This window comes from Gekko japonicus, unplaced genomic scaffold, assembly GCF_001447785.1.
Source record: "Gekko japonicus isolate JY-2015 unplaced genomic scaffold, Gekko_japonicus_V1.1 scaffold16, whole genome shotgun sequence".
Classification (NCBI taxonomy): domain Eukaryota; kingdom Metazoa; phylum Chordata; class Lepidosauria; order Squamata; family Gekkonidae; genus Gekko; species Gekko japonicus.
In genome coordinates this window covers 172,727-188,125 of record NW_015169777.1, presented here as the reverse complement: position 1 = coordinate 188,125, position 15,399 = coordinate 172,727, and the positions used below count along the sequence as shown (strand labels likewise).

General features: G+C 44.1%; 1 protein-coding gene across 1 annotated transcript in view; it reads right to left on the bottom strand.

Annotated features, from left to right (window-relative positions):
- The window catches only part of LRRC75B (leucine rich repeat containing 75B), an 8,254-nt gene extending 8,129 nt beyond the window's left edge, over positions 1-125 (bottom strand). Inside the window, exon 1 of the mRNA XM_015416674.1 lies at positions 63-125. Within this exon, the coding sequence (XP_015272160.1) occupies positions 63-125 (63 nt within the window). The remainder of the gene's footprint in view (positions 1-62) is intronic.
- Positions 126-15,399: the final 15,274 nt, after the last annotated feature.

Genomic DNA, 15,399 nt, shown 5'->3' with positions numbered 1-15,399 from the left:
CAACATGCCAGGCTTGGCTCACGGCCCAGGTGAATTCTTCCGATGGGTTCACACACACACACCCCCCACCGGCGCCGCCTCTTGGCCAGGTGTCTTTCAGTCACGGTGTCGGTACATTTGCGCATAGCGATCGCGAACGCCAGCAATTCCATGAGGCTTCGCGGAGTAATTCTTTACGTTCTCAGTAGTACTGAATGGAACAACAGTAGGAGCTGTCAGGCTGCAAAGAGCCCAAGGCGTTCATTCATTCATTCAGCCCGCTCTGAGCCTGGTTTGCTCAGCCCACGAGGAGGAGCAGGGAGGGCTCTCTTCTGAGGCGGGCCCAGCCCTGACATCAAGGTTCTGAATACTGACTGGGATTCTGTTGATAGGCAGAATAGACATTGTGAAGCATTGGATTGGAACCAGCTAAGTTTTTTGCTCAGTGATTGTCCTTTCTGTCATCCCTGTCTCACATGGCTTTTGTCCATGCATTGCAGTTCCCCTGATCTCACCATTTGCTATTTGACAAGTCAGAGTCCTGTCTTTTTCAGCAGCAGAAAAGTTGGTTGGCTCCAGCCCACTAAAACAGTATTCAGTGTTGAAAGTTTTGTGGATGTGCTTCTTTGTGTTGAGTGTCATTGTGAGGGGCAGGTTAGGTTCCCTCCCTCCCAAGATCAACCAATGAGAGCTGACAGAATACTGAGAGGGACAGCTGGAAAACAGCAGTTGGGAGTTGGAAACCAGGGGTGCGAGGGGAACGGGTATGTCTGAGTGAATGAAGCTGAGGTGAAGAGCAGCTTAAAGCTAAATGGAAAGGAAAGTCAATTTGTAACAAAAGATCCTCAAATGCTGGAATAGGAACACAGTTCAATGGAAGTTCAATGGAAAACAAATGTAATGTTGAGCTTACTTCAGTGCAGGGGTCATTTCGTAGAAAAAACGAGCTTACTTCAGTGCAGGGGTCATTTTGTAGAAAAAGAGGTGCAGGAGCTCATTTGCATAACTCATTAGCATAACTCGTTTGCATATGCCACACCCCCTGACAACCCCCCCCACTCAGGCTCCACTGGACTGTTTTGGATTGCTAGCTATTGGGGGGAGGGGAACGTGCAGATCTGTCCTCGCAGAGGAGGGAGAGCTTGTACCTGAATAAAACTTGGTCTTAAAGGTGCCACTGGACTGTTTTGGGCCAGGGGGGAGCTCTGCAACTTACCTGGCTGCTTCTTGCTCTGACTGAGGGCTGCTGGGAGCAGGGGGTGGGGCTTGTTGCATGTGCCCACCCCCTGGGCTCTTTACTGCCAGAGCTCCGCTCCTGTGCGCTCCTGCAGGAAATGACCCCTGCGTCAGTGTTATATTCAAACCTTAAATAAAAGTTCACCCCTTGTTTGTTTAACTCTGTGGGCTGAATGTCTCAGGGAAAGAAATACACACGCAAGTCAAGATCTCAGTCTGTATATGTGTTAGGATTTGAATAAATGGGGGAACTGTGTGAATGGAACAGCATTTGAGCCCCAAACCCCATAACTCTGTTTTGAGCCATGATGGTTATTAAAGGGGGTGGCTTACCCTGTCTGTTGATGTTAAGTAACAGAGAGGACCTGAAGGGTGAAATGGTCATGGCTCTCTGTAGACTTTAAAAGAGGCAAGAAGGGTAGTGATGTCCTGACCTCCTTGTAAGCCTGAACCTAATAAGGTGAGAGGTTGTGGAGGGTGGTAGGCACTCTTGAGTGGAGAAGGGGCTCACAGTCAAATGCATGTGTAATCCCCCTGGAATGTTGGGTAATGCCTGTCATTTTTGACAGTCCCTAAAGATGGCCCAAACTACCTCTGTTCATCTCACCTCAAAAAATGAGTGGTCACCATGAGTCAGCTGCGACTTGACAGCACTTCATACACACACAAAGATCACCTTAGGAGCAAGTCTTTTCTTTCTGATAGTCATTCAGAAAAGACAAAATTCCAATAATAATTTGGAAGGCACTTTGCTCATTCATTCATTCCCCAAGGGTCTGGAGCCAAAGAGGTTCTTTCTCCTTTTCATGGGAAGGGAAATAGTCTGGACCAGAGGAAAACTGTTTCCTTACAGAAGGAAGGGGAGTTAGGCAAAGGCAGCTACAAGCTCCTCTTCACTACAATGAAACTGGCAGTGGATGAAGTTCTCTCCCTCAAGGGAGTTTTTGCAGCCCTCAGGAGAGGCTCAAGACATTTGACCACTCCAAGTGTCCTTCCTGTGCTACTTGCTGTGACCATGAACTCACCATTAGAGGCAGCCTTTAGGTCGACATGTATCAGAGAGAAGCCATCTGTTATCTTGGACAAATTATTGATGGTCACTGTGTCAGTAGGGCAAAACAAATAGTCTAGGGAGGGACTTCGTGCAACTCCAGTGTAATTGCAGGCCTAGAGTAATAGTGGAAAACAGAACAGCTTTATCAGAGCCCATCTTGAGCTGCACACCCATTTCAGTTTCAGAATGGGGATCTGTATCCCAAGAGCACCACATGGAAACATCTATGAACACTGGGAGGCAAGTACTGTGCCAGTGGCAAAACAACCACATTTTCTGCAAAATGTAATGATTATGATGATGTAGTGGGAGTAAAAACAGACAGGAGCTGGTACAGTAATACCAATTAAGTACTAACTGTTTCTGCTCATCACTCCCCACCGTGATTTCCTCCCTTGTACCATGATCTGTATCATTTGCATTCCCTTTTTCCACCATAACCGGGGGTGGGTGGGTCATAGCATTTCACATGGTCAGGCTGGGGACTGCTAGTAAGTTAAATTGTAAGTCACAGATCTGCAAATCTGTACTGTACTGTTTGCAAAATGAAACATACAAATAGTTAATCCATATAAATTAAGATGACATATATGCTGATTTCCTTTTGTGATTGATACTCTATCAGTGGACAGCAGTACTACAAAACAGAGAGGCCCTTCCACTGGACATTTTTTGAACTCGCTCTTTATCTTGATTACCTATTTTCAGTTTTTGTACAGACTACAGCTCTGTTTCAAATTTCTGCAGTCTTAGTCCTATTACACTGCTTATTAGATGTATCATCCTACTGGTTGCATTGATTTCCATGGTATAATCCTCATTGAGTTTCAGTGAGTAAAGCAGCCAATAAATAACTTAAATAAATATTAATATAGTAAATGCTGAAACATGGTAATCTCTCAGAGGCTCAACAGGCACAAGCATTCATTGTCACTTCCATTGGTGCCCATCAAGCCCCAGAAAAGAGTAACTTGTCATCAATTAACAGTTGTGAACAATTGTTGGACTTGATCATTGAGCCTCACCAGCACAGACTAACCTCACAGGTTGGTATGTCCCACCCAAGACTCCCACTGATTCAAAAGAATGTGGCATTCCAGCCTTAATTATAATGTTGCTATTGTGTGGTTGTAATTAGCATCTGAGAAAACTTTAATAAGCAGAGTCACCTAATTGAGTTTTCTTATGTAAGAGGCTTTTTGAGAAGGAAAACTGCAATTTGCCACTAGAGCTAGAATTCAGAGAGTGCCATGTGGGATGATGAAATCAGAGGTTTTGTTGCCAGTTCCTTTGAGGATGCCTTGCACAGAAACTGGTGGACTAAGCCAACATGGATGGACCAAAATCTGGGTAAATTCCTTAGCGAACAGACATCATGCTCCTTCCTAGGGACTGAGGGCTGGGTGGAGAATTTGGAAATCCTGGGTGGAAGGTCTTTTTTTCCTTGCTTTGCAATGCTGGTAAGTTAGGTTGCATTTCTCAGGGGAGAGTTATTTTGATGCTGTAAGTGGTGTGCTATAGCCATGGATCCCATTATGCAATGCTGCAATGAGTCTGTGCTAATTTAAAGGAACAGGTAGATTTGCTGTGGTGATGCAGGTCACCACTTGCCTCTTTGATCATGAGCGATTCAGGGTGGAACCCACCAACAAGCAGAAGCATCTTAGGCTAATAAAACAATGATTCATGTATGCTTTATCTTTTGAGATATGCTGGTCTCTGGCTTTAACGGTGGTACAGATCATGAGGCACAAGATGGTGGTTCAAGAAATTTCCTTTCTATTTACTAAATAAAAATTTATTTTCAATGTGTTTACTATTATAGCTTTAATCTCAGTAATTTATAAAATCCTACCATTTATCTGTACAACTTTCTTCTGAGGCTCTTTTCTCTGTCGTTCCTCTGTTATGAGCCAACTAACACTGCAAGAGAAAAACAAGCAGTACCACTGTCCTGAAAAAGAGATGTAGCTGTAACTTGTAAGTACGTGGGCCTCGGTAGCTTATGGTGCTGTGAATATGGCACACTGCACGCTTCTAGAGACATTACCTTAGTGGTCTGTTTAAGTAGGTTTTGTGCCTCAGATATGTTGCAACTCTGAGCTGGGGTATTAACCTCATTGGGAGGTAAAGTATTTTAAGGAACTACTGCATTTCAGGTTCCCCCACCCCATTTCCAGTTTTTCCTTCCAATCAGTCCATTTTCACCTCAAAGGTTCTTGCTTCCCATCATTTGATCTGAGGTTTTTACCATCAAAATGGAAAATATAAACAAGTCCTTTGCAGTTCCGTGTGGGTAGAGAGTATTGTGAAAATCTCTCTTGTGTTGGACTAGAACAGGCTCACAGGGTAGAATCTACTTTGACTTTGGATCAAGAGACTGGAAAAAATGTGGCTGTGTGAAAGGCAAACACCCATGAAAAAAAGTCAAAGAAAAGATCCTGTTTGAAGTGTCTGTACATATTCGCTCCTGCCAACCTAGCAGTTCGAAAGCAAGAAATTGCAAGTAGATAAATAGGTACCACTTTGGTGGGAAGGTAACAGCATTCCGTGCACCTTGGTGTTTAGTCATGCCGGCCACATGACCACGGAAACGTCTTCGGACAGCGCTGGCTCTTAGGCTTTGAAACAGAGATGAGCACCGCAACCCTAGAGTCGGATTCGACTGGCTTTCGAGCAAGGGAACCTTTACCGTTACCTTTTTACATATTCATGGCATGGTGTGTGGTTCAGTCAAGGTAACCACTCTAGTTTCGTGGTTCTTGGAGGCAAAAATAATGGTGACTGAGGGTGGAATTGCATGTCATGTGCAAACTGTTCTTTCCCCCAACAATTCTTGTAAAAGAAAACAGCTGCTGGGGCTGCAACGTAAAAGCCAGACAGAGGGGGAAAGGAGACATTTAAATGCCACACGCGCACACACACACAAAAAAACACCCTTTTTTTTCCTGCTGAGGAAAACATTTGGGCATCTTTTTCTCTGAGCACAAGTTTTCAAAATTAGCAAGGAGTGTACACTCAACAGCATTTTACAATTGCCAGCCTTGCTGAACCAACTGAAGGATCAAGAGAGCAGCCAACATAAAGCACATGACAGTAATCCAATGAATGACTATGACCAGATATTGCTTTTCCTGGAATCCATGCAAGTGCCAAACCAATTAGACAATTGCCAGTGCAGTCCTAAGCTGAGCTGCATCTTTCTAAGCTCACTGACCTCAATGGACATAGGAGGATGTAGCTCGGTTTAGGATGGCCCTGTAAATGTGTAATTTTCTACAGTAAAATTTAAGTGCCATCCATATTCTGCTGACACTTTTTTAAAAATACCTGGGTGACCTCTCCCAATGGTTTTATGTAAACGTTAAATAGCATGGCAGGCAAGAAGGAACCCTGCTAGATCCCATAGCATAAGTGCCAAAGGAGCTGAGGAGCTGACATCCAGCACCCCTTTCTGGTATCTGGTACCAGATGCAAATGGCACTACAGAGGGGCATTTTATCAGTGACCTTTACATGACACTTATCTAGAAGTATATTATGGCAGATGTTCCTGAAAGCTTTGGAGATGAGTAACAGGACGATCAACAGCATTGCATTTTCCCTGCCTCTCTACTGAAGGTCGTTAGTTATGGTGATCCAGGAAGTTTCTGATCTGAAAACCAGATTGGAAAGTGGATTGACATGGGTCTGGATGATTATTTGATCCAATGAAGGCTGGTGCTATATGGCCACACACACACACCCTTTGAGCACCTTGACTAACAAGTGGATATTTGCAGCTAGCCAATAGTTGTTAAGGTCATTTGAGTCCAAGGACAGCTTCTTTGCTTGTGGGGTGTGCAGGGCCAAATTTAGATGAAGAGAGGCCGTAGGCTACTCCACTTGTGAGGCACCTCCCAATCCCCCACCCTCATGACTAGAAGAAAATGGAAGAGTGTTATAAACAAAATTGAGTGAAGCCAAGGATGATGATGGGTATTTAAAATTCTGCAATTCACAATTTCTCCTCTAAAGGACATAAGATGTTATTGTTAAATACCATAGTGATTGAAAAAAATGCATAAATGTTAAAACTTTTTTTAACTGAAAAACTTTTGCAATAACTGAACTTGGTAAACTTTTTGTGGAATAAGCATTATTTTTTAGGAAAATGAAGTTGTAATGTTCTTAAAAACAAACACCTTGAGTTCACAAATTATATTGCCTGGGAAGTGTAAATAATATGATCATGATTACCTGACAGTGTGACACTTTTAGAATCTACTTTATGTTGTCATTAAACAGTCAGTTTTAAAATACATATTAAGAAGTAAACTAAAACCATAAAATACAGTAAGACTAAAAATGTTTTTATCTAGCCTTCCTCATAGCAAAATCATCCAAAACTTCATCAAAATTTGTTTGTCTAAGTTTGTCACTTTCAATGTACAGAATGCTCAGTGGGGACAACCTCATGGCACTTAATTCATTTTTAATTCTTTTGAGTCTTGAAAAACTCCTCTCTCCCCAGCAGCTTGTGACCATAAAGCTAAGAAATAGCCGCAAGATTGCTTCTACATTAGGAAAGGCCATCTGCATTTTTTCCTTGTATATAATTTGGTAAAGGTCTGTATGAGACAGAGAGCCTATGGCTTCGTCTCACGTAGAGGTGAAAGTACAAAAGTTCATCAATAAGTTTCAGGTCAATATCTTCTGGGTATGCTTCCATCAACAGTTCAACACCTTGCTGAATTTCGTACTTAGATGCTGTCAGATTAGCAAGAATGGAAAATAATTGTGCAACATAACTGTACACAGTACTTCTTTTTAAATTGGCTTCAAGTGCATCTTAAATAGGAATAAAGGATTTTATCCTAAACTTATCTCTTGAAGAAAAAGTGCATCTAATATAGGAATAAATGATTTTATCCCAAACTTATCTCTTGAAGAAAGGGCATCTAAGGCATCAGGTGCACTTCTGTCATTTCTTTGCCATTCTCTTACTCTTTGTCTCCTTGTTTTGTAGTTAACAGTTGGCAAGGTGGCTTTTGCTTGTTTCTCAAGATCATCAAAATCCTTAAAAAATCCAGAAATGAACTGTACGAACTTGCACAAGAACTCAGTAACAGGTCTGATTTCTGAAGGGCTTTGCTGACCTTGTGAAAATGACCTAGCACACAAGTTCAAAAATGCAGCATAAACACAAATTCCAGTTCTTCCATTTTCTGCAAAAGATTGTTAGCTTGAAGCCTGGTCTCCCTCTTCCCATTAACGTCAGAGTACGAATGACTGAGGGCATCAGTGATAGCACTGTAACTTTCCAAAACAGTTTCTGTGGCTTTTGCATGTGCGTCCTACCTAGTGTCTGACAAATATTTAGGCACTTTAGACTGAGGTGGCAAAAAGGATTTTAGAACTGCCCATCTCTTTGTGGAGGATGAAAAGAAGGTATACATTTCATTGATAATACCAAAACAGTTCACTGCATCAAGGCAGCAATCCACAGCTGAATGGCCCACCAGATTTAAAGAGTGACCGGTGCATGGAATCAATCTTGCAAATTGGTTTTTTTAAATGATTTTTGCTGCATACCGTTGTACTTACCAGCCATGTTGGCAGCATTGTCATAAGACTGCCCACAGCATTTTCTAAAGTCAATTTCAAGCTCAGTAGTGAAATAGTGGAACACTAAATTAGCCATGTTTTCTCCTGAGTAGTCTTTTAGCTCAAGGAAAGTTAAAAACCTCTCAGTTGGCAAACCATCTTCAGGTGATACATATCTGATAATTAAAGTCAACTGATCAGTATGTGAAATGTCAGGAGTGGAATCTACTGAAAAGCTGAAATATCCAGCCTTTCTCACATCAGCCAGAATTGCATCCTTAACTTTTTTTTGCCATGAGTTGAATCATTTCCTCACATATAGTTTTTGACAAACAACTAATCCAGAATGTCTATACCGATTGATATGAGCAAGTAAAAATGTATTAAATTTTGCCACTATTTCTAAAAGACAAAGATAATTGCCATTATTTGGAAATCCAAAGTATTCATTGTCTCCTCTGAATGGTAAGCCTATAAGAGTGCATATTACAGCAATAATTCTCTCCATGACATGCCGCCAGTACTGCTGTTCTGCTTTTATTTGTTCTTCCTCTAGCTTGGAAGTTGATGTTTGCCCTCGCTTCCTTGTTAGGTAGGCCAACATGGTGTTCCTATGCTTCTCTGAGTTTTCATGAGTTTGGATAAGATGGGGGTTTTGCCAGTCATCAAACCCTTCAGTAGCTAAAGCTGTGGAAGAAGATGCAAGGTTTGGAAAGAGTTTACAAACAAAGCAATAAATCCGGCCTTTTGAGGGAGAATATACAAGCCACTCTCAGCTATATGTTTCCCCATTTGCTTTTGTTGAATAAAAAAGAGCTTTTGTGTAAAACCTGGACAGCTTTTTGTACACTTGCTTGGAATTTGAAAATGGTTCACAATGATGCAGAACTTGAGAGGGACCCCTCTGTACCCAATAGGATACTTCCTCATGTGATAATTCTGACCACAAACCAACATCTGTTACAGTAGATCTATGTTTGGCATTATCTTTATCTGCATCTGGAACACCTTGGACTTAGCCTATCTTACCAGGTCTGAACTGCAAAATCTGACTGTTTACATTCAGGGCCGGCTCGCTCACTAGGCGAACTAGGCATTCGCCTAGACCGGGCCGGCCACTAGGGGCGCCAAACTGCACCCGGACCCCCCCACACACCAAAAGTCCTATCTAGTCCCTGACCGGATGGCCGCCGCCACCGCCTCTTTCACCCCGAGTCCGGCAGCACCCAGTGCGCCCAGAGCCGAGGAGGGGAAACCAGGAGTCCAGCCAGGACAGGCATGTGGAGAAGGAGGGGACGGGAGGGACTGCCCTCCCTCCCTCCTTCTGCCGGGCCGCGATCCCGCCCCCCGGAGGCTTTAGTCGGAGCAGACTGCACATACTCACAGAGGCACCCCACTGGCCTAGCAGCAGCCAGCTTTCGAACCTGACCACAATCCCACCCTCCGCCGGAGGCTCCTGTCGGAATGGAGGAGCAGCCAGTGCCCGGCAGACTGCAAGTGCTCAGAGGCGCCCGCACCCCGCCGGCAGCAGCCAGCTTCCCAACCACGGCCAACCAAAGGGGTTGGGGCTCTTTAGCCTCTCCCTGTCCAGTAAGTGACTCTTAAATTAGTTCTATATTTTCAGTTAGAGCCAGCATCATGGCTACTTCCTCATAATCAGCTTGCTGTTCCACATCCTGCTTCGCTGTTTGTGTTTCAGGGAAGTTTTTGTCTGGTTGAATGCTAGTAGTTGGCTCAGGCTGGATAGCTTCATTGCTGGCTCTTGTTGCTTCAATGAGTGGTTGATGCATGGAAGCAGTGATTGATCTTAACTTCATTACCATAGCATTTTCAAGTCTCTGTCTCTTGCGCTTGCTAGCACCACTTTCAAATCTTTTACTCATGCTCAGATTAGAATCTAAAAATGAAAAGTAAAATTAATCTTCAACTGGAGAAACACATGGATCAGAGGTCCATCAGTGGCTATTGGCACAAGGTATAGATGGTTGCTGCTCAAGGGTTACAGAATTCAGTTTTCCACTGTGGCAAAACGGGCGCCCACCCTCAGCCCTGGGGGACTGAGTAGCCAGTTTGTGGCTCATGAACCCCGCTTCACCTTCCCACCTCCTTGGTGGGCTTCTGTCACTCTTCAGTAGCTGCCACCACTCATTGACTTCCCTGTGTCTTTCTTGAGGGGCAGTGAGACCCCTCTGGCTGACTCCTGGGGTTTGGAGATGAAAACCCCTAACTTTGGGTTTCTTGGGTTTCTCCTGGAGGATTGGCACCTGCACATTTTTGGGCTTTTCCCCTCCCACGACCCTTCTTAAGGCACTGGTAGTGGACAGAGCGGGGGAGACTCCGTGGTCAGAGCACCAGTCTAGGGTTTTAAACAAGAACAAAGATTTTATTGACTATTTACAACAGAGTTTTAAACACAAAAAGGCACTTTAAATCAAACACAGAAAGGAAAACACCACCGGGCACAAATAAAATAAGACAAAATGCAGTTCCTCTGTCCCTGAACTGATCCCTATACTTATTTTCCCTCGGGATGAGGTTCAGTTACCAACCTGCAGCCTAGCCTCCTGCCTTCTGCAGGTACCGTGTTTCCCCGAAAATAAGACACTGTCTTATTTTTATTTTTTTTCAAAAAGACACACTAGGGCTTATACCACAAATGCATAGAAATCCTGCTAGGGCTTATTTTTTTGGGTAGGTCTTATTTTCGGGGAAACAGGGTAGTTCTGGATCCCTCCAAGGATCCCTTCCCACTGCTGCCTTCCCTGATCCCCAAGGCTTCTCTCTGCCTGTGGGCAATCTGCAGCAAGAGCCTCCTGGCCTCTCTGAGGGTTGCAGGATGACTCCCCCCTCCCAGGCTGGCTGGAGCATGTATATCTTCTGACTCCACCCCCTGGCTTTCCAGTACTTTTTGACCATAGCGGCATCTGAGATTTGTAGGCTTACCCTAGAGTTTTGCCCTACTTCCCAGGGTGGGTGGCCATTTTAACTAAACTAAACAACCTAAACTAAAGCAAACACAAGATGGAGTCTATTCTGTCACATCCAACAAGCCAACCCTATAGCACAACATCATTTTCCAATCTAAACATTTTCGAAAGTTTATAAACTCCCAAAATTGCCAAAAGGATTTAAAATAATTTTCTCCAAGACACATCCAATTAGGAGGCTTGAAAATTATGCAAAATCATAGGTTAATAATTAACTATAGTTTCTCATCTAATCCAGCAGCAGCAAACACCAGGTTCCTCTCCAACAATCAATACTAGACATTTAAAAGAGCCAAGTTCCAAAAAATGTTATATAAAACAAATATGTAAAACTTTGATTAGATTCTGCAATGGCTTTAGAACAATTAATCTACTATTAATGTATGAAGCAGTATTGTTTGGATTTATTGACATGACAATTGGCACCATCAATATTTCTTTTCATATCCAAGAAGTTCTGAGAAAGAGGTTGCAAGTGCATGCTGCAGGCACCGACAGGGCTCTGTGAAGTGTGAAAGATAGACTTGACTGCCTGGGAGGGGTGAGGCCAGTGCCAGTCACATGTGCTTGCTCTGTTCCAGCCAAGGAAGAGGGAAGGAATGGAAGGGACTTTGGAGAGCTTGCTTGACTGGTCTATCTGCCCCAGCCGGCCCCCCACTCGCACTCTCCCACTGATTAAAGTGCAGCACGTACCACTACTGACCTGACCCTTGAGCTGGGGAAGGCTGTGCAGCTGGTTGTTGACTCTGGGCTGCTGGCTCTGGAGTCCTGGAGTCTGTACTCTGAATAGTGGCACCAGGGACCTAGAAGGGGCAGGGCTTGTCAGTCCAACCCCTGCACAGTCTCATCAGGGCTGGCCTTAAGATAATTGGAACAATATGGCCAAAAGAGTGACCCTGCGGGCCACTCCTAAGGGGGCCCACGCACCAGGGCAATCTAGATAGATTTTATTTATATCTCTAAGATTCTGCAGACTTTGGCTGTGAACTGGGCCCCCAAAAATGTTTTCCCCAGTTGGGCCCCAGAGTTTCAAATTGGGCCCCACTGGCTGGCCCTGAGTCTCATAGTTGCTGGGCCTGAGTTGCCCTGCCCTCCCATGAAGTCTTGGGTTTGCAATTTTGGGAGAGGGGAGACTGCCTGCTGGGGGGGGGCAGGGCTGTAGAGGCCCCCTAGATTTAGACGCCCTAGGCTTCAGCCTATTTAGCCTATACATAAATCCAGCACTGGGTGTGTGTGAGGGTTTGTTTCAAGAGGTGGTTGGGATAACTTCTCTCAAAGCATTAATGGACTTTCAGACATAGCTAATCACCACCTTGATGGGCAAAGGTCAAGCTCAGGGGAGGAAGTCTGAATCTTTCCAAGCAGCTTATTAACTTTCTCAGGCTGTAACAACTGAAACTCATCCAAGTAATTGTGACCAAACTGTCCTCTGATAATATTCTGTGATTGTCCCACGGAAACAGTACAGTCTGAACCTGAGAGAGTACGGGCATGTTATCTGCAACATTCTTGCAGGCAAATCACAGTGGGCTTGAAATTTATCTGCATTGTCATCATGAGGGTTTGTATGGAGAAGGCTCCTTACAACTTGTAAAATTTCTGGTGGATGATATTGCAAGTTTGCATATGTGCAGTAATGATAGTAAAGTTATCGTTGAGGGTAAGAATGTGTTCTGTTTGTGCACACTCCAAGTATTTGTTCACTGCCATCTCAATAGATCTGTCCCCATTTCTTTAGTAAAACAAGAAGTCAAACAGGACCATAATTGTGGGACAGTATTGGGGAGACATTGTGTTTACCACCATGGTTACCTACAGACTCTACAGTTCAGTTAGGGTTCTTGCAAGAGCACCAGCTCTGTCAACAACAGACCTCTTTGACAACCATCCAGACCCATCAGCATCCAGGACAAATTTTAATCAGTCCCTCACCCTTCCAGAAGTTCTGAGTTCTGGTAAGTCTAAGCCCTACCAGGTAATGGTGTCCATGGCCCATCATCACAGGGAAAAGAGCTGTGACTTTGTGGTAAAGCATCTGCTTGGCAGGCAGAAGGTCCCAGGTCCAATCCCCAGCATCTTTAGTTAAAGTTCTGGTAGTAGGTGATGTGAAAGATCTACACATGAAACCCTGGAGAGCTGCTGCCAGTATGAGTAGACAATACTAATCTTTATGGATCAAAAGGTGTGATACAGTATAAGGCAGCTTCATGTCCCAAATTAGGCATAAGACCCCCGGGCACCAAGATGGTTCGGGACACCCCATGGTTGTCCTGAGCTGTTCCAGAGAAGGAGACCTCAGCATATATTGAAATCCCCAAGAGCTAAACCCTGCAATCAAGCAACTCAGGCAATGGGGAAGATGGCACACAAACAGGATTCCTAATCTGTCCTGCAAACATTTAAACTAGCATCCTGACTGATTCCCTGTCCCTGACCACCAAGTCTGGGGTGATACTGCACAGAGAAATCAGGGCAGAGCGAGGATAATCAGGACTGTTTCCTCATTCAGGATCAGATCACAGAAATATTTTACGCTGGGCAGAACAGGCATTCAGCAGCAGCACAGGTAGAGTTAGTGGTCTATACTGATGGCTCTGTCAGGGAATCCCTGACTGAAAGAGGAATTGGAAAGGTGTGATTCTGACTGACATCTCTTTTCCTGACCTGGGCTGTCCCTGACCAACCACCAGATCTTCGCTGGCCCCCAACACAAAGGATAATGGCATCCATCTCCTCTTCACAAAGTTTCCCAGGCACATGGTGAGGAGAAAAGTCACCCCTCTCCCCAGGACACTGGCCCAGGTGCAGGGCTTTCATTCCGAGGCCCTTGGCAAACACACTTCTCAGAAATGCTCCCTGACAGATTTGCCAAGGTATGAAGCCAGACTGCCCTTCCATTTCTTCGGTTTTGTAATGAGAGAAGGCACAGCAAAACAAAGCAGCAGCCTGACTCTGAACTCTCCTTTCTCTTGAAAAACAGTAATTAGCAATTAAGAAGAGAAAGGGACAAGGAAGTGTAGAAACTGAAGGAATGGTCTACAGAGCAGAGAGTGAATCAAGCCTCTTTCTATCACCACCTGAGGCTTCAAGTTCTTGTTACCTAGACCACTTCTTCCCAGTAATTGGCTTTCTCCAGCCCCTCCCATTTATAAAGTTCACTTGTTAGTCAGCCTTTACTAACAGATTGAAATTCCTAACCTAACAGACAAGAACAAAGGAGGAGAGAAGAGGGTTTTGATATATTTTTTAAAGTAGGAAAATAACCCTCTCTGGATTCCTAGGTGGCCCCCAGCTAATACTCCATAAGGTATGTAATAGTGCATCTTCGTCTTCTCTCCTTCATGTTTCTGGGATGGGGGGATTGTGTCCTTCTTATGAGAAGCACAAGACTTTTTTTCTGTTTAAAGTAATGGAAAAAAATGTAAATCATTATGTCGTTGTTACAGTCATTCTAGTCCTGCATAATTCCTTCCCCAAGAAAGATTTCTTGCTATATGAAGCTGTCACAAGGTGGCTTTCACATGGAGGTTTTGTTCTGTGGTGACATCCTTACTGCTTTATTAGTGTTCTTTGCAGTTCCCACACAACATCATCTTTTTTTTCATCCAGCCTCTGTTGCTTTCCCTGCACTTTCCTAAACCTGTTTAGCTACAGCAAGGGGGTGGGGGAAGAGTACCATCTGGCTGTGTTGTTAGTATGGTGTATGGAAGCAATATTACATGTCTCCCTGCCCTGCAATGGTCCTGCCCTTAGTGGGTGTAATTTTGCCCTGATTTTCAAACCAGTCCCCCCCCCTGCAGTGGTGCTGGTGGGTGTAGTGAATCCTCCCCCCAAATTGTGGCTATGTATGTATTATAACAGGATTATGAAATGTGGCCAAATGCAACAAAATACCAATTTGAACTGTTTTAATAAACATTAATAAACGCTTCTCTAGTTTTATTTTGTCACTGTTGTGTATGCACAGGAGGTCAAAAAGGCACCCTGAACCATTATTATGGAATCACGATCACTGAGGATCATCAATTGCATTGAATTGCCTTCCTTTAAAAAACCCAAAACCACTGGTGTCTATTTAATATTTCCTTTTTCCCTCGGTCCCCCTACCCAGTTTTGTTTTGTTTTTTCAATCAGTGCTTATTCCCTTATGTTCCCTATTTTTATTTTCCCATTTTGTGGACTATGCACACAGGAACCCATGGGATTCCTGGAAAGTGGGAGGAGATTCTGGATTTACTTGTCCTTTGGGGTGAGCAGAAAGTACAGGAGGCTCCCTGAAGCCAAGTGGGGCGATATGGCTGGTTACAACTTTTCTCTGAAGTTGCCAGTGCCACTGTTTCAAGCACATTTCCAAGGACATAACTGTTTAACAGTGAGTATGCAGAACCAGATAAAAAGCCATATGTCTGGAATACCCACAGTAGCCAGTCAGGTATCACCTGCCCTTATCTTTAGGAGCAGGATAAGGCTCTTCAAGCAGCAGGGAGTTTGAGCTTCCTTTGCCTGCACTGCGAGAAGGAACAATGGACTTCTTCAGTCATGACCAAGCTACCAGAAA